General features: G+C 51.1%; 1 protein-coding gene across 1 annotated transcript; it reads right to left on the bottom strand.

Annotated features, from left to right (window-relative positions):
• Positions 1–2,885: 2,885 nt before the first annotated feature.
• On the bottom strand, positions 2,886–12,260 carry LOC101127189 (pepsin A-5). Its single transcript, XM_004051301.5, has 9 exons — positions 12,154–12,260; positions 11,505–11,667; positions 9,138–9,255; positions 8,147–8,265; positions 7,272–7,471; positions 5,804–5,920; positions 4,523–4,667; positions 4,323–4,421; positions 2,886–3,202 (listed from the first exon to the last, which is right to left on the bottom strand). Exons 1-9 carry the CDS (start codon positions 12,207–12,209, stop codon positions 3,053–3,055), a joined length of 1,167 nt encoding a protein of 388 aa, XP_004051349.4. The 5' UTR covers positions 12,210–12,260; the 3' UTR covers positions 2,886–3,052.
• Between the last annotated feature and the right edge of the window lie 4,541 nt (positions 12,261–16,801).

The following is a 16,801-nucleotide window of genomic DNA, read 5'->3' as shown; positions in this document are numbered from 1 at the left end:
CCCTTCGAGGAAGATGCATGGAGCAGAGGCCTGAGACTGCAGGAAAGGATTGTGAATTCATCTTCTGTTGTGCAGCAACATGAGGAGGATGAAATCAGATATGTTGGCACAGGGCTTTCTGGTCAAATGATCTGTCTGATGAGGAACCTCTTTAGATTATGACTGGGTTCAGGAATCCCAGGGTGGGAATGGAAGAGGTGCTGGGCGAGAGAGGCTGAGCTGCAGCTGCTGGGGTTGAGATGGGGGAGGAAGGAAGGTTGGGCCAGGTGCAGGAGAACAGATAGGATCCAGGAAGACCTGCCTTCCTATATCCCCGGAGCCTAGCACACTGCCTAGCTTCAAAGTAGGTACATGGGAAATGTCAGAAAAACAAATCCAGCAAAGAAGCCAGGATAGGGTGACATTCCTTCCCAGAAGCTTGAGAAATCCACCTGCTTATCCCATGACAGAATATGACGAGGATGGAATGTCGGTGGGGGTGGGAGCTGACCCACCTGTTGTTATTCACGTGGCCTTGGTCAAACCATATCCCCACTCTCATACTCTCATCCTATCTGAGATGTTTCCTTTTAAAAAGTCATCTCTAATCACTCTTTCAGCAAATATTTATTGACCTCCTAGTATGTGCCAAGCCCTGCTCTTGCTGCTTGGGCTTCAAACCTAATTAAAACCATCACCATCCCTGCCCTTGTGAATCTTAAACACTGAAATGCACGGTTACAGGTAGTGCCAAGTACCATGAGGGAAAAGGTAGGCCCAGGCTCTCTGAGAGAGTGGTGAGGGAGGGCTGATCACTTTTACAGGGAAGTGGCTTTTTTTTTTTTTTTTTTGAGGTGGAGTTTTGCTCTTATTGCCCAGGCTGGAATACAATGGTGCAATCTCAGCTTACTGCAACCTCTGCCTCCTGGGTTCAAGCAATTCTCCTGCCTCAGCCTCCCAAGTAGCTGGGATTACAGGTGCCCACCACCACGCCCAGCTAATTTTTTGTATTTTTTTTAGTAGGTATGGGGTTTCTCCATGTTGGCCAGGTTGGTCTCAAATTCCTGACCTCAGTTAATCTGCCCACCTCGGCCTCCCAAAGTGCTGGGATTATAGGCGTGAGCCACCAAGCCTGGCTGAGAAGTGACATTTAAGCCACGTCTGCAGATGCTAGGTGTTAGCAAGTCAAGAAAGAGGGAAAAGCAACCGTGGCAAAGGGAACAGCATGTGCAAAGTCTGGAGGTGGGAAAGCACTTGGGCTATTGTGGCCGTGGGAGGCCAGGGTGGAGGGAGCTCAGGGTAACGGGATCAGAGTGAAGCAGGGAAGGTTTGGAAGGAAAGGAGCACACAGGACGTGGGACTATGCCAGAGATTTGCTGTTTTATTCCAATGGCAATGGCAAGAAGGCATTAAGAGTTTAAAGCAAGGAAGGGATGAGATGAAATTTATGTTTCCTAAAGTTTATTCGGCTCTGGAAAATGGGCTTGGGAGGGTGAGAGTGACCCTGGGGAGACTGGGTGTTGGAGCTCACTCCCACCCTTCCTAGAGCCCAGCTCCAGCCTCTGGGCTTGTGTCTTCAGCAGAAAGCCTGGGTTGGCTGTCACCAGAAGCAGAAGCTATGGGAATTTTCCCAGCATACATGCCGGGGAGCCCAGGGCTGTAATAGACTTACTAGCAAGAGAGAGTCTGAGATGAAGCTCAGCTGAGTTAAAATGAAACAGATCACTTTGTAGCAGGGCTTGTCAGAGCCTTTGATTGGGAACTGTAGCTGGTGAACCCTGGGGAAGGGCCTAGAATGTAGCATGTTCTATACTTATTTTGAAACTGTGTTTTCCATTGAACATTTTGCTACCAAGCCCAGTCTGAGAAACTGCTCCATTTCCTCTTTGCCTTTCTAGGGTATATATGCTAATGAACATGCTTAATTCTCTGTCTCACAACCTCTGCTCAGGGAAGTGGAACACCATTCTCTTTGGTTACAGATGGGGAAACAGATGGATTCAGTGTCTTACGCCTAGGACCTTGGGGAGATTAACTGTTAGTCTTGGTCTTGGTAGCCAGTGAATCACAAGGGCATCCTGGAAGACTGTGGGGTGTCAGTTTCTTCCACTTCTCCTGTCCATGTCTTGCAGACAACACTGCCCTGTCCTATCTACTTAGGGACATCACCATTAGTGTCTACCTCTCCTGACTCTCCTGATTGCTTTCCTTTCCTCATGATCTCTTTTCTTTTTTTTTTTTTTTGAGATGGAGTCTTGCTCTGTCGCCCAGGCTGGAGTGCAATGGTGCGATCTCAGCTCACTGCAACCTCCGCCTTCCAGGTTCAAGCGATTATCTTGCCTCAGCCTCCCGAGTAGCTGGGATTATAGGCGCGCACCACCACACCCAGCTCATTTTTGTAAATTTGTTAGACAGGGTTTCACTGTGTTGGCCAGGCTGGTCTCAAACTCCTGACCTCAGGTGACCTGTCCGCCTCAGCCTACCAAAGTGCTGGGATTACAGGCGTGAGCCACTGTGCCCAGCCTTCTCATGATCTCTTATTGGCTTTGGGAGAATGAAGAAGTTGACTCCCTCAACTAAGAGCTTCAGTGTCCTATTTTTTTCCTTTTGAGCTGGAGTCTCTCTGTGTCGCCCAGGGTGGAGTACAATGGCAGGATCTCAGCTCTGTGTCCCTTCTATGAGAAGACAATTAGCCCAGTATTTTGGCCCCCAGGTCTTTTTATGATGCTTCCAGCACAACCCCCGAAGCCTCTCTGTCTTCCTGGCTCCATCATGAAGTGTTGGCTGCTGGGGTCACTATGTTGGGTGTCATCCAAGTGGATGTGGTCATTTTCATCCCTGCCCTGGCGTTCTAACCCCAGTAATGTGAAGGAAAAAGACCAGCAAAGAGAAGCAGCTCCACAAAACCTGTTTCAGTGGGTTATGTTTTTATTCTACATTATTGGTAGGACAGGGAACGGGGCCAAGACCTCCACACTCCCCTGGGAAGAACAGTCAGGAGAATTAGATACATCTAAAGTGGGCACAGGACGGAGGCCAGATCTTCCTGGGAGGTGGCTGAAGAGACTTCGGCTTAAGCCACGGCAGCCAGGCCGACCTGATTGTTTGCCCTGTCGAAGACGGTAAAGTACTGGCGGATGAAGACATCACCCAGGATCCAAAGCTCTCCAGATTCGGTGGGGACGTTCATGCCCTCGAAGCCACTGATGCAGCTCCCCTCGCTCTGGAGAAAAGGAGAATAAAAGTGGAGCTGGGACACCGATTCAGCAGTGACAGGCGCTGGGTGATAAACATCCAGGGTGCCCTGGTCCAGCTGTAAGGCACGTGCAAGGAGGAGCTTCCTGGCTCAGTGTCCAGGGACTCGGCTGTTCTTGGCCTGGAGTCGGCCTGTAGAAGCTGTACATTGCACGACTGGTTTCTACGCATTACTGGACATTATCTGGTGTTTCTGGCAGGCACACGAACCCTGACATGATCATCATTGGTGCTAAGGGGCTTAGGGAGAATTCAGCTGCTAGGAAGGAGTTTAAAAACCCTGCCACCACAGCCTTTTCTCATTATTATTCTGATCCGGTCAGAGGCAAACCGGATGAGCTATTAGCCCTCTTGCCTCACTAAGTCACTGGGCTGCGACCTTGTCTGCACATCACCTGGGGAGCTTTGAACCCCGGCAGCCCCATCCCATTGCTGAGGCCTTGCCCTCTCCTAATGTAATCAGAATCAGTGGGGGAACCCAGGCATCAGTGCTTCTTGTTGAATAACTTGAGTCCACTGGCAAAATTCGTTTTCCACCTGACATTATGATAACAGAAGGGAAAGAGTTTTCTTGTGGCTCGTATAGCTAAAGATTTGCTACTTGGTAGAGATGGTAGAAGTGTCAGAAGCCCCAGCCTATGGAAATTAGGATTTCCATTTGCCCAACCCTTGGTAGGTCTGATGTGATCAGTCTCACTTGGTTGACCTAACCGCACTCTGAGGGTGGGGAAAGCTGCCATCTCTACCTTTTGGATGAGAAAACTGAGGGTGAGATGAGTTGTAATTTGCTCAGAATCAGTGGGATAGTAATTCAGACCCAGGACTTGGACCCAGGGGTCCAAATAGAATCCTCTTTTCACCCCATTAACTTTCGCTTCACTTGTTCCCTTAGGGGGCTGTATCCGAGTTCTTATTCCTGCATTTGTTTTTAATATATTCTTTTTCTCTGGAGGCTGTCTAGGGCAGATGTTCGTCTGCCTCTGCCTGTTGGCTTCAGCTCGTGGAAGTGTACTTTCTGTCTGCAGAGGGCGACTCTGTGTCCACATTCTGTGTGAACCCCTCTAGTGGATGGTCCAGAGCCTCCTCACCTGCAGGATGTAGGCACTGGGTGGCACGGGGTACTGGACTCCATTGATGGTGAAGATGATGTCGGGCAGGCTGCTGATGGCTGAGCAGCTGACCACCATCTGGAAAGAGTGAGGGTGAGAAAAGTTAGAAGGGTTTCTGTCCCTTCTGCCTGGCACACCCACTACTTGAGTGTAGAACAGAGCAGTGGGGCTGGACTCACGTCGCCGTCTGAGTTCTCGCTGGCTCCGATGTCGCTCTGGATGTTGGCAATGGGGCTGGTTGGGCCGGTCAGCAGAGAGGTGCCGGTGTCAACAATGGCCTGGCAGCCCTCAGCGCAGGCGATGGTCTCTCCGTTCATGGTGATGCTGAGGGCAAGAAGCAAGTTAAGCTCCCTGAGCCCTCAGGGGTTCATCTCTCCAAGGAGGAACCAGGAGGTGAGTGAGCCCAGACATTTCTTCCCCACCCATCCATTGGCCAATGCGTGAAATTTCTGTTCCTCTCGTTCACGCACTCATTCGTCCCGCATTCATTCGCCCAACAAATATTTCCCAAGTGCCTACTCTCTGCCAGGCGTGGGAAACGCAAAGCGAAACAAGACAGCCTCACAGTTCCAGGCTGCAGGGAGCTCTTGGCCTAGCTGGCAAGATAAGTTATGTTGGCAGAAGGGCAAATGACCAGTCAGGCATGTGGTAGGGAACAAAAACAGGGTCCAGGGTGAGAGGTGGTGAAGGGGAGCAGCCAGGTGAACTGACACCCAGGGATGCCAGGCAGGTGAAGAGAGAAGGAGGACATCATCAGGGGATGGTATGTGGGGAGGGACAGAGACCAGAGGGCTGGGGCAGGTGTTGGAGGAACTGGTGAAATTCTAGCATGGCTGGGCAGACATGAGGTGATCCGTGTGTCCTGATTTGCCTGGGCTGGTCCCAGTTTTAGTACTGAAAGTCTCTGTCCTGGGAAATTATTCATTCTTGGGAAAACCCACACCACTGAGCACCCTAGCAGGCTAGCTGGGGAAGAACAGCGTGGAAATGAAGCTACAAGGGAGGCCGGGGAGGCCCTGAAGGGGAGGGTGGAACGAAGTGACTTCACACAATTTCTTAGCCATTTTGCCCCACTTCTAGACTGAAAGTGACATGTTTCCTCGAGTGGGAGGAGCATGTGGTGGTTCACAGGCCCCTTAAATTGTGAGATGCGTGGACAGGTGGGTCCCCCAGCTCTCCCCAGGGATGCTGGTGGATGGTCCTGCCTCCGTGACTAGGAGGACAGTGGCTATCTCACCCTTGCAGAGTCTCGGCTTCCCAGACAGCTCTTCCCTCCTCCTGCAGGGAGGTGTCTTTCTAGGGGTCTCTTTGGCTTGGCCAACTTCCACCTTCCCCCTGGAGTGTGTTCCCCTGTGCCAGCTGTTCCTGGGGGGATTCTGGAAAGCTGGTTGGCTATGAATCCATAAGGAAAAGGGATCTGGGGCCCAGGCCTGGATGCTGCCCGTCCATGGCAGTCTCACCTGTCCACGGTGATCTGCCAGTAACCCTCGACGGTAACAGGCACCCAGTTCAGGCTTCCAGTGTAGTAAGAAGAGTCAATGCCACCAAAGATCACCACGCTGCCACTCTGGTCATCGCTATGGAAAGTAAGGGGAGAAGACATGAATTTTTTTGTTCGTCCATTTGTGTGACCATCTGCTGTTGCCTCCTCAGAGCGACCGTTGATTGGGCACTTTCCAGGGCTGTCCTGGGGTGTGACCAATGTGGTTTCTTTTCCTCTTAGGCCAGGGCCCATGCAGTGGGCACCGTCACTGTTATTTCCACTTACCGTGAGGAAACTGAGCCTGCGGGAGGTGAGGCCACCTGCCCAAGGTCACACAGCGTGGGAGTGGTGGAACTACGTTTGGAAGAACACAGGCCTTTTAGGTTGAGTGTGTGGTTTCCATGGTGGTACCCACTCTGGTTGCCATGGGGCCCCCAGGGAAGTGAATGCGTGACAGTGTCGGCTCTTAAGGACTTGAGGGTGGAGGTCACTGGTTCTTAGCTGGGAGCAGTTTTGCCCCCAGGGGAATGTCTGGAGACATTTTGGATTGTCATGATTGGGTGGGGGTAGGGGATGCTGCCGGCATCTCATGGGTAGAAGCTGGAGATGCTGCCAAACATCCTACAATGCACGGGACAGTCCCTGGTGGCAAGGACTTATGGTGGTCTGAAATGTTAATAGTGCCCAGACTGAGAAACTGGGATCTGGCTGGGGAGATACAGTGGCCCCACATGAAACATTTAAGTGCTCATAAAGGCAGATGATGTTTCAGAGCCACCTTGAACATTAACTGGCCAAGAGGAATACATGACAAAGAGCCTTCCTGTTGTAAATTGCAGGAGTCCTTGTTATTGCAATATTCATTTTCTAAATCTCTGCAGTTTCAGGTTAGATGAGGAAGCAAATGTAGACAGCAAGAAGAAATTTGTCATCCAGGGCCAGGCACGGTGGCTCACGCCTGTAATCCCAGCACTTTGGGAGGCTGAGGCAGTCAGGTGATCGAGACCATCCTGGCTATCACGGTGAAACCCCGTCTTGAATCCCTGACTTCAGGTGATCCTTCTGCCTCAGACTCCCAAAGTGCTGGGATTACAGGCATGAGCCACCACACCTGGCCAAGTGTATTCACTTTAAATGGCATCTTTGCGGGCCAAGGATGAGGGAAGTGGCACTGAGGGGCTAATGGCTGATGACATTTGAGTTGTGCACATCAAGGGGACAAAGACGCTGGTAAAATAAGATGGAGTGCACATGGCCTGTCAGAGACAGACTTGGCACTATTCCTCTCCAAAGACACACTTCTCCAGCCTCAGACATTGACTTTCAAATCCCTTGCTTCCCAAGACCCTCTCCATCGCAGCCAGCCTTGGACAGCTCCTGCTGGGCAGGATCACTGTGACCTCTGGAGGGGGAGGTGGGAGGAGGCCCCTCTCCACTCAACTTACGCGCTGAGGTAGACAGAGAAGAGGTCCTGAGAAACCAGGCCCTGGTTCCAGATGTTGTCAAAGACGGGTGTGGCCCCGGAGGAGGAAATGCTGGGGTAGGCCAGCCCCAGGATGCCATCGAAGGGAGCATAATACAGGAAGGAGCCGGGTTCCGTCTCGCTCAGGCCGAAGATCTGATTGGTGTCAGAGATGCCTCCAACCTGGGTGGGGAAACCAAGATGATGTTCACCATCAGGTCATGTTCACTGAGCTCTGGGTGCCAGCGTCACGCCCAGAGCCACCCTGGTTCATCTCATGCAGGACTTGGCTTCCAGGGTATCAGTCCGGAAGGAGGGGAGAGGGACTGTCTCCTGGAATGCTGGTTCCTCTGCTGGAGGTAACCATGGCAGCTGATCTCCAGATGGCCACAGTCGATGACTCAGGGTGAGATTTTGCTGGAGAACAGATGGTCACTGTGTGTTTGTGTTTCTGATGAACAAATGCAAAGCAGACCCCAGACCCCAGGCCTTTGACCCCTGCCATGCCCCGAAAGTAGCAGGGAGGGCTTGTGGAGATTTCGTGACTTGGGGTGCTGCATGTCGGGGGAAGAAGGAAGAGAAGGAGGTGCTAGTAGAGAAGTGAGCCTTTACTGACTCTCCCCACACTCCATAACATTCTGCTTGGGTGGAGCTGAGGCTGGGTTATGGCTCCTCGCACCCCACCCTTTTACTCACTGCCACCCGAGCTAGCAATGTCTGTGACATCTCTGCTGCTTCTCCCCCACCCTGCACCCCCAATCAGGTTACTTCTGTGATCACCAAGACTCATCTTGCTGGAATAAACTTATTTTGGGGGTGCCTGATGGGTGGATGCAGCGGCAGCCTGCAGGTGCCCACCTGGACAGTGTCGTATCCGAGGATGCCTGTCATGCTGCCGGTGCCATAGGTGATGGAGACCGTCTCGCTGGTGGACTGGTAGGTGGAAGAATCCTCAGGGTTGAAGCGGTTGTGGTTGGCTGCAAGGACAAGTGGTGATTGTTATTCTCTGAGAGCTGGGTGAAGGTCATGGGCTGGATGTCTTCCTGGGATGGGGTGCCCTGGCCCTGGGACGGGCTCTCGAGGTGAGCAGCAACCTTTCGCCCTAGACCCTTGGAGCCCAAGAGACCCCAGGTTCTGTCCTGTCTCGTTGAACTACTGGGACCATCCACTGATGGCAGTTTCCCCAGCCAACCCCAAGGGCCTCCTGGGGACCTCCCCAGACCAACATTGAGTGGAGCAGGCCCATGGCTGCCCAGTGACGAGCGCTTTCACCCTCTAGCCCCCGGCCAGTGCTCCTGTTATGATGTGGATGATGCCACAGGCACCTCATCTTCATTAAAACTCCGGTGAAAACACTAGAAGAGGAAGGAACCTGCAACACACATTGTTCATGACTTCCAAAGACAAACTCTCTTTCATTAGCAAACCAATGATTCTTTTTTTTTTTTTTTAAAATGAACTCAGCACTCACCTCTAGCCTGTCCTAGCCAGGCTTTGAAGCCATTTTCTCACACTGGACTCTTTCCTGGTGGGCTATTCTATAGCCCTTTGGCCCTGTCTTGCTTTGGGCCCCCCATACTTCCTCTCCCAGGCAGTGGTTATTGAGGAGAGCTTCTCTGTGACCTCAGACTGTGAAGTCTTTGACTGCAGGGATCATATCATTCATCCCTTTACCCCCTGGAGCACCTGAGCCCAGTGCTTGGCACGTAGTAGGTGCTCAATAAATGCCTGTCGAGTGGCTCCAGCAGGCTTGAGGTGGGAGCTGTCTGAAGCCCGTGGGTGTCCAGGGTTCTCCAGGTTCGGCTGGTGCTGGGGAGTGAGAGTGGGGTAGGGCGGGCTGGGCACTTACTGCAGGCAAGACTGGAGCAGTAGACTGAGGGCACCCACAGGTTGGAGGAGCCGGTGTCAAAGATGACGGTGAAATCCTGGGCAGGAGTTCCGATGCCGATAGTGCCGAAGTACTCCATCTGTCCAGGCGAGGACAGGGCAGTTCACGGACCAGGGTCTCTGTTTTGGGGCCTCCCTAGGGGCTGTCTCTGGGTCATCTCCTCAGTCCGCCTCTCCATCTTTTCCTTCATTCCTCACAGTTCTTGTCTTTCTCTTCCCAGCCACTGCCTTCATCCTTCAAAGCCCAGCCCTGGTGCCCCATCCTCCTTGAAGTCTTCCCTGATTGCTCCCCCAATTTACCCTTTGCTCTCTGCTAAGCACCACAAGCACCTAACAATCTGCTGTTCCCTCTTTAGCCATTGTCTTGTCTGTCACAGTCTTCCCATCCTTACAGCGCATGTTCTCAGAGGATGGCGGTGGAACCTTCTAGCACCAGGCAAGTGACAGCTTAAGTGCTTGTGCCTTAAATTATCAGAAGCTAAGGAAACCACCTAAAGATGGAAACCTGTCCAGTTTTCTTATTTCTACATCTAGATGTGTATAGCAGGTTGCAAGAAAGGGCATTGCCAGTATTTTTATTCTTTTTTTTGAGACAAGTCTCACTCTGTTGTCCAGGCGGGAGTGCAGTGGCGCGACCTCGGCTCACTGCAGCCTCCTCCTCCTGGGTTCCAGTGATTCTCTTGCCTCAGCCTCCCAAGTAGCTGAGATTACAGGTGCGTGCCGTCACGCCCGGCTAATTTTTGTAGTTTTAGTAGAGATGGGGTTTCACCATGTTGCCAGGATGGTCTCGAACTCCTGACCTCAAGTGATCCACCCGCCTCCGCCAATCAACAAGTATTTTTCTTGTTAGTGGCAGCATTTCCCCCCTGCCGGCTCTGTTCCCGCCACACTGGTCTGCTTGCTGTTCTTTGGCGATGACCAGTCACTCCTGCCCTAGGGCCTTTGCACTGGCTATTCCTTGTGCTAGGAAATGTTTATTCTAGATCTTTCCTTGGCTGATCCTTTTTTCAAAAATCAATCATTCAGATCTCTAGTTAAATGTCCCCTCTGCCAACAGGCCTTCCGTGACCACTTTATCTAAATTTGCCCCCTCTCTATCTTCTTGTTCCCCATACTCCCATTAATTAATTTGTCATGGTCCTCATCATTACCTGAAATTATCTTACGTGGTTGTTTATTTGTCATCCCCTTTAGAGTATAAGCTCCAGGAAGTTTGATTATTCACCATCATTTTGGCAACTTGCATAGCCTCTGGCACATAGAGAGGTGCCAATATTTGTTAAATATTTGTGAACTAAATAAATGCGCTAATTAAGCCTCTTACCAAGGGCCTGCCAGACCCCATGCTAAGCACTCCAGAAAACATGATCGTGTTAATTCCTGGCAACAACCTCTGATGGTAGATATTAGTGGTTCTGTTTTCCAGACCAAGACACAGGCTCAGAGTATTTAAATGACTTGGCCAAGGTCCTGTGGCTTAGAGGCACTAGGACCCATATTTGCACCAGGTCTGCTGGATGGCAGAGGCCAGTCTCTGAACCACGGGCATCACTGCTTTGTGCCCTGTGCCCTGTGCCAGTCACAGAGGGGACATACAATATCTGCAGGAGGGCAGGGTGTTTGCTATCGGGTCTCAAATAACAAAGTCAGGGTGATCTTTCTGAAACTCAGATCTGATCTTGTCACCCCCCTGTTTAAGATAAATCAGAGGCAGTTAGGATGGAGTCTCTCTGCGTCCACCCCTCAGCTCCTCGGACTGCAGTCTGCAGCACCCTTCTTCCCTCCCTCTCGGCTCCCCTTCAAATGCACTGTGCTCCCGCCTGCTACAGGGTTTGGCACAAGGGATCAGGCTATGCGGAGTTCTGTCTTGTTCTCTTGGAAACTGCCGTTCTTCCTGCGTGGCTCCAGGGAGGCTCCCTGCCCAAGTGGCAGACTCTCGCAGTGTGACACCGTCACTCTGTAGTCCTCCTGCTGCCTGTTCCTTTCATTGCTTTGCGAGACTCCTTGATGACTGTGTTTGTCTCCTAGGCTATGAGTTTGCTCACCGCTGTCTCCCCCTGAGCCCAGCACAGGCCCTGACATAGAATGAGGCGCTCAGAAGAAATTAACATTGCATGAACGAGTGAACGAATGAATGAATGAACAAAAGAGCAACAGCTCTGACTGTGAGCTTTCCTGCCTGCCCTGGGCCACTGGCATCTAGGGGGCAGACTCTGCGTCACCGCCTGGAGCGGCAGAGCCCAGGCCCATCCTCCAAGACCCCTGGGACACCCTCTTTCCTGCGGGCCAAGTCCTCAGAGCTGGCCCCACCACTTGCCCACACACTCACATCCAGGTAGTTCTCCAGGGGCTGTTCATCTACCAGGGTGGGAGCCTCCCACTGGGGGAAGTACTTTCTGGCTGGGTTGAGGTTGTGCTTCTTCAGGAAGTCCTTCAGCAGGCCACGCTCGGACAGGGTGCGCCTCAAGGACTTCTTTCTGATGAGGGGGACCCTGTGGTTTGGAGAAGGAAGAGGAATTAGGCAAGGATTCTGCTGACCGGGTGCTGTGGCAGCCCCAGAAGGGAAGGGAAGCTGGTCTAAGAGAGGAAGAAGGAAGGAAAGGAGATGCCCCCACTTCTGCCCAACAATGCAAAGAAGTTAAGTTGACTAGTGGTGGAGCTGGGAACCAAACCCAGGCTGGACTCTTAACCAGCTGATGTAAGAGAGGAAGATGGAAGGAAGGGAGAAGCTCCCACTTCTGCCCCATAATGCAAAGAAGTTAAGCTTACTAGGGCTGGAGCTGGGAACCACAGTCAGGCTGGGCCCGAGTTTTAACCATGTCTGCAGGGCTGCCTCCCAAAAAGGCAGAGAGAGAGGCGGAAAAGGGGGATGGAGACAGCTGAAGAGAGAGAGAAAAAAAAGGGAAGAAGGAAGACACGGGAAGAAAGAAAGGTGATGTGAGAGGCAGCGTCTTCACACCCACACCACCCGGACTCACTTGTACATGATGCACTCAGAGAGCGCCACCAGACCCAGCAGCAGCAGCCACTTCATGGTTCTTCCTGGATCCCAACTCGAGGGAGAAGGCAAGACGGGAGGAAGGTGCAGAGCAGCAGCATGAGCTGCCCCTTATATACAAGTTGGGTCCCGCCTTATCGGCCTCAGAAAGTCACCGGTTCCCCTGATCCCAAACAGAAAAGCTCCTGATAAGATTGTGGCTGCCCTGAGCCACATTCTGAGATCTTTCCAGCTGAGGCACTTTCCATTGTAACCTTGCACCATGGAGAGAGGGGAGGGTGCCATGGGGATGGACCCGCAGAGAGAGAGAGGAGCAATGACCTGGAGGCTTTTTTCTTTTCTTTTTCTTTCTTTTTCTTTTTTCTTTTTCTTTCTAAGCAATGACCTGGAGGCTTATTTGTTTTCTTTTCCTTTGTTTCCTTTCTTTTCTTTCCTTCCTTTCCTTCTTTCTTTCTTTCCCTTTCTTTCTTTCTTTTTCTTTCTTCCTTTCTTTCTTTCTTTCTTTCTCTTTCTTTCTTTCTTTCTCTTTCTTTCTTTCTTTCTTTCTTTCTTTCTTTCTTTCTTTCTTTCTTTCTTTCCTTCTGTCTTTCTTTCTTTCTTTTTTCTTTCTCCCTTTCTCCATTTCTTTCCTTTCTTTCCTGATGGAGTTTTGCTCTGTCGCGCCGCCAGAGGCTGATTTCTGAAGCATTGACAAGGGCCTACGTTAAAACTTTACAAGCTGAGCATTTCGACAAAGTTGGTTAAAAGTGCATTTAACGCAGCATTGGACAGATGTGAAGGAGCCCCAGGTGGCCTGATTTGTCCCCGTGGTCACGCAGCTGGGGTTCTTAGAGAGGAGCCCCCCGACTCAGTCATAGGTGGTACTGGTTGTGGTCACTGCTTATTCACAGCACATTGGGGGGTCAGTCGTTTGGGACTCAGGACACAATTCCCCACATAAGTGTCATTGTGTGGGGTTGTTGGGCGTCTGACTAGCCTATGGGCCTTGCGGCTTGCTTTTGGTGCAACTGGGCTGAGTCTGGGAAAGAGATGTGCGCAGTACACGGGGGAGGAGGGAGACAGCACCGGGAGAATGCTGCCTTCCCTTCCTGGAGGAGGCAAACTTCAGACAGGCCAGGTATGTCTTTGGAATCTGTGTCTCTCCCTTTCTGCACCCCTTCTCTTTCTTTTGCTCCTTTCCCACCCTCTCCACCTTTGAGATCCCACCTGGGTCTGATTTCTCCAGGTGTTCCAGGCTTACAACTGGGTTGAAATCAGCTACAATGGAGCGAAGCAATCTGGGCAAACGATTCATACTCGTGGCTGAGTGACTTAGAAAGAGGATGCTTGGCCGGGCGCCGTGGCTCACGCTTGTAATCCCAGTACTTTGGGAGGCTGAGGCAGGTGAATCACCTGAGGTCAGGAGTTCAAGACCAGCCTGGCCAACATAGTGAAACCCTGTCTCTACTAAAAGTAGAAAAGTTAGCTGGGCATGGTGGTGGGCGCCTGTAATCCCAGCTACTGGGGAGGCTGAGGCAGGAGAATTGCTTGAACCCAGGAGGCAGAGGTTGTGAGAGGTGAAGCCCTCTGAGCTGCTGAGTCGATTAGCGACTTGGAGAACTTTTGTGTCTAGCTAAAGGATTGTAAATGCACCAATCAGCACTCTGTGTCTAGCTAAAGGCTTGTAAATGCACCAATCAGCACTCTGTGTCTAGCTGAAGGGTTTGTAAATGCACCAGTAAGCACCAGCTGTTACACTCACCGCGAAGGTCTGCAGCTTCACTCCTGAAGCCAGCGAGAGCACGAACCCACCAGAAGGAAGAAACTCTGGATACATCTGAACATCTGAAGGAACAAACTCCGGACACACCATCTTGAAGAACTGTAACACTGATCGCGAGGGTCCACGGCTTCATTCTTGAAGTCAGTGAGACCAAGAACCCACCGGAAGGAACCAATTCAGGACATAGTTGCAATGAGCCCAGATCTTGCCTCTGTACTCCGGCCTGCATGACAGAGCTAGACTCCGTCTCAAACAAAACAACAACAACAACAAAAAAAAACAAAAGAAAAAAGAAAGAGGATGCTTACCAACCCAATGGATCCTCTACTTTGTGAGCTTTTATTCACTGAAGAAAGTAGAGTGAAAACTCTGATACATAAATCACTGGGGAGGAGGACAGGGGAGCGGGGAGGTCACCAGGTAGATAGGAAGCCCTGTCTCAGGGTCTTGTTCTGAAATCAGATCCCCTGGGGCATCCTCAGACTGTCCAGCCATGAGAGCCACAGGTTCTATAAAAGCTCCAAGTGCCCCCAGTGCCTCCAGGTGAGTATTGAGGAGTGGGCAGTGTGGATAAGTTCAGGGACAGTGGTGGTTAGTAGAAAACACATTGACATTACAGACTCCCCTGTTAGTTGACATCTTTGTGCCCCAAATGTGAATCCTGGGCCCATTTTCTTTTGTTTCTTTTCTTTTTTTAACCGTGAATGTTACTCCAGTATGACTAGCCCTTGTATTTTCCACGTTCACGTCCTCTGGTGCCTCCTTCTCTTCCTCTCAAGCTTCTCTCTCTCTCTCTCCCTTTCTATTTTTTTGAGACAGGGTCTTATTCTGTCACTCAGGGTGGACTGTAGTGGTGTGGTCATGGCCTACTGCAGCCTCAACCTCCCACGCTCAATCAGTCCTCTGGCCTCAGGCACTGAGTAGCTGGGACGATAGGCATGAGCCACTACACCCAGCTAACTTTTGTATTTTCTGTAGAGACAGGGCTTCACTATGTGACCCAGACTGGTTTTGAACTCCTGGGCTCAAACAATCTTCCTGCCTCAGCCTCTCAAAGTGCTGGGATTACAGTGAACCACACTGCACCTGGCCCTCTCTCTCTTTATGGATACATAATATTTTACATATTTTGGGTACATGTGATATTCTGTTACATGCATAGAAAGAGTAATGATGAAGTCAGGGTATTTGGAGTATCCGTCACCTAAGTATGGGTTGATCCTAGCACTCATGTGAAGAACCTGATGGTCCTGAAGATGCTGCCTAAGTTCTGGGGGCACCAGGTGGAATCCCCTCACTCAAGGCTGCCACCAGATGGAAGGGAGGGAGCTTGGAGCCCAAGGATGGGCACTGATTTTGGGGGCACAGCTTGTCTGGGGCCCACATGGGAATTTTGAGCAGAGGAGAAGTATATTTGGGAAGCAGAAGGAAGATTCCCCAGGCAGAAACCTGCAAGCCCCTTTACACATTCATTCAAATGCCTTATTGTGCACTTGCTGTGTACCGTGCAGGGATGCTCTAGCTGCTGAGGGTACATCCCTGAGCATGGTAGGACTAGGCCGTGCCTTTGGCGCATTTGTGGTCAGTCGAAGGGAAAGCTGGTGTGGAAGGGGCTCTTTCTTTCCACCTGGATGGATATTAGGATCACATTGAGGGGAAGCTCTCAGATTGGTGAAGATGATAATGTTTCTCCACATTAGAGATTTTAGCACCCTGAGAGACGCTGGCATGCTTGCTGACACCAATTCAGGGGTATGGCAGAGAGACTCTAGGATGGCCCCCAATTATTCATGCTGCTGGTGTTCACACCCCTGTATAATCCCCTCCCCTTTTGTGTAGGCAGGACTTACTTCTAACTAACAGGGTACAGCAAAGTAGATGGGATGTCAGTTTTGTGATGACATTATACAGGCTTGTAGCTTGTGTCTTGCTAGCACACTGTCTGTATAGACTCTTCCCCTTGCTGACTGTGATAAAGAAAGCTGCTCTATAAAGAGGCCCAAGGGGAAGGAACCAAGGGTGGCCTCCAGCTGACAGCCAGCAAGGAACTCAGGCCTTCAGTGTGACAATCTGCAAGTAACTGAATCCTGCCAGCAGCGTGTGAGCATGGGAGCGGATCCTTCTCTAGTCGAGCCTCAGATGAGACCACAGACCAGGCTGACATCCCTGACTGAGAGAGGCCTCAGCTGAACCGAGCCTGGATTCCTGACCCACAGAAACAGTGAGATAGTCAGTCAATGTGAGTTGTTATAAGTCATTCAATGTGTGTTAACTTCTCATCAGCAATAGAAAACAGGACTGGAAACCTCGCTGATAACTCGAAAAGGATCCACCTGATTGCCTCTTGCTCTTCCCTCTTTTGGGACCATTTCAGTGCTCTGCTAGTTGTTTTTCTGCTTAGGTAATGTGAGTGATCTGAAAAGGGGGAAGGTGACATTGTTGGTCAGGTCATCTGCAAGTCTCCCACCACACAGCAGTGCTTACATTTGTGTGCCTATTTGTGCTTTTCTGAATGCTTTGAATTATTTTAAACAAGAATCATTATACTATAACCCCCACTTTTTCCCAACTGATGTGGCTCAGAGGGGTTAAGTGATCAGTGCAGGTTCACATAACTAAGTAATGACACAGATGGGACCTGAACCTGGGTCTCAGGAGGCTCTGGTCCCCGGCCAGACTATGTGACCATGTACATCCACCTGGTTTCTGTTCATGGGTTAGTGTGTGACATGAACATGCCATGATGGCTGCAGCCTCCATCCCAGGCGCACTTGGAGAAGCCATTCCACTCAGCCCCCTTTACTAGAGGAACCCTTGGGATGGAAAAGGGAATCCTGATTCTGCAACCACGTGCGCCCATGAGATC

Source organism: Gorilla gorilla, chromosome 9 (genome assembly GCF_029281585.2).
Source record: "Gorilla gorilla gorilla isolate KB3781 chromosome 9, NHGRI_mGorGor1-v2.1_pri, whole genome shotgun sequence".
Classification (NCBI taxonomy): Eukaryota; Metazoa; Chordata; class Mammalia; order Primates; family Hominidae; genus Gorilla; species Gorilla gorilla.
This window is presented reverse-complemented; position numbering and strand designations above follow the sequence as displayed.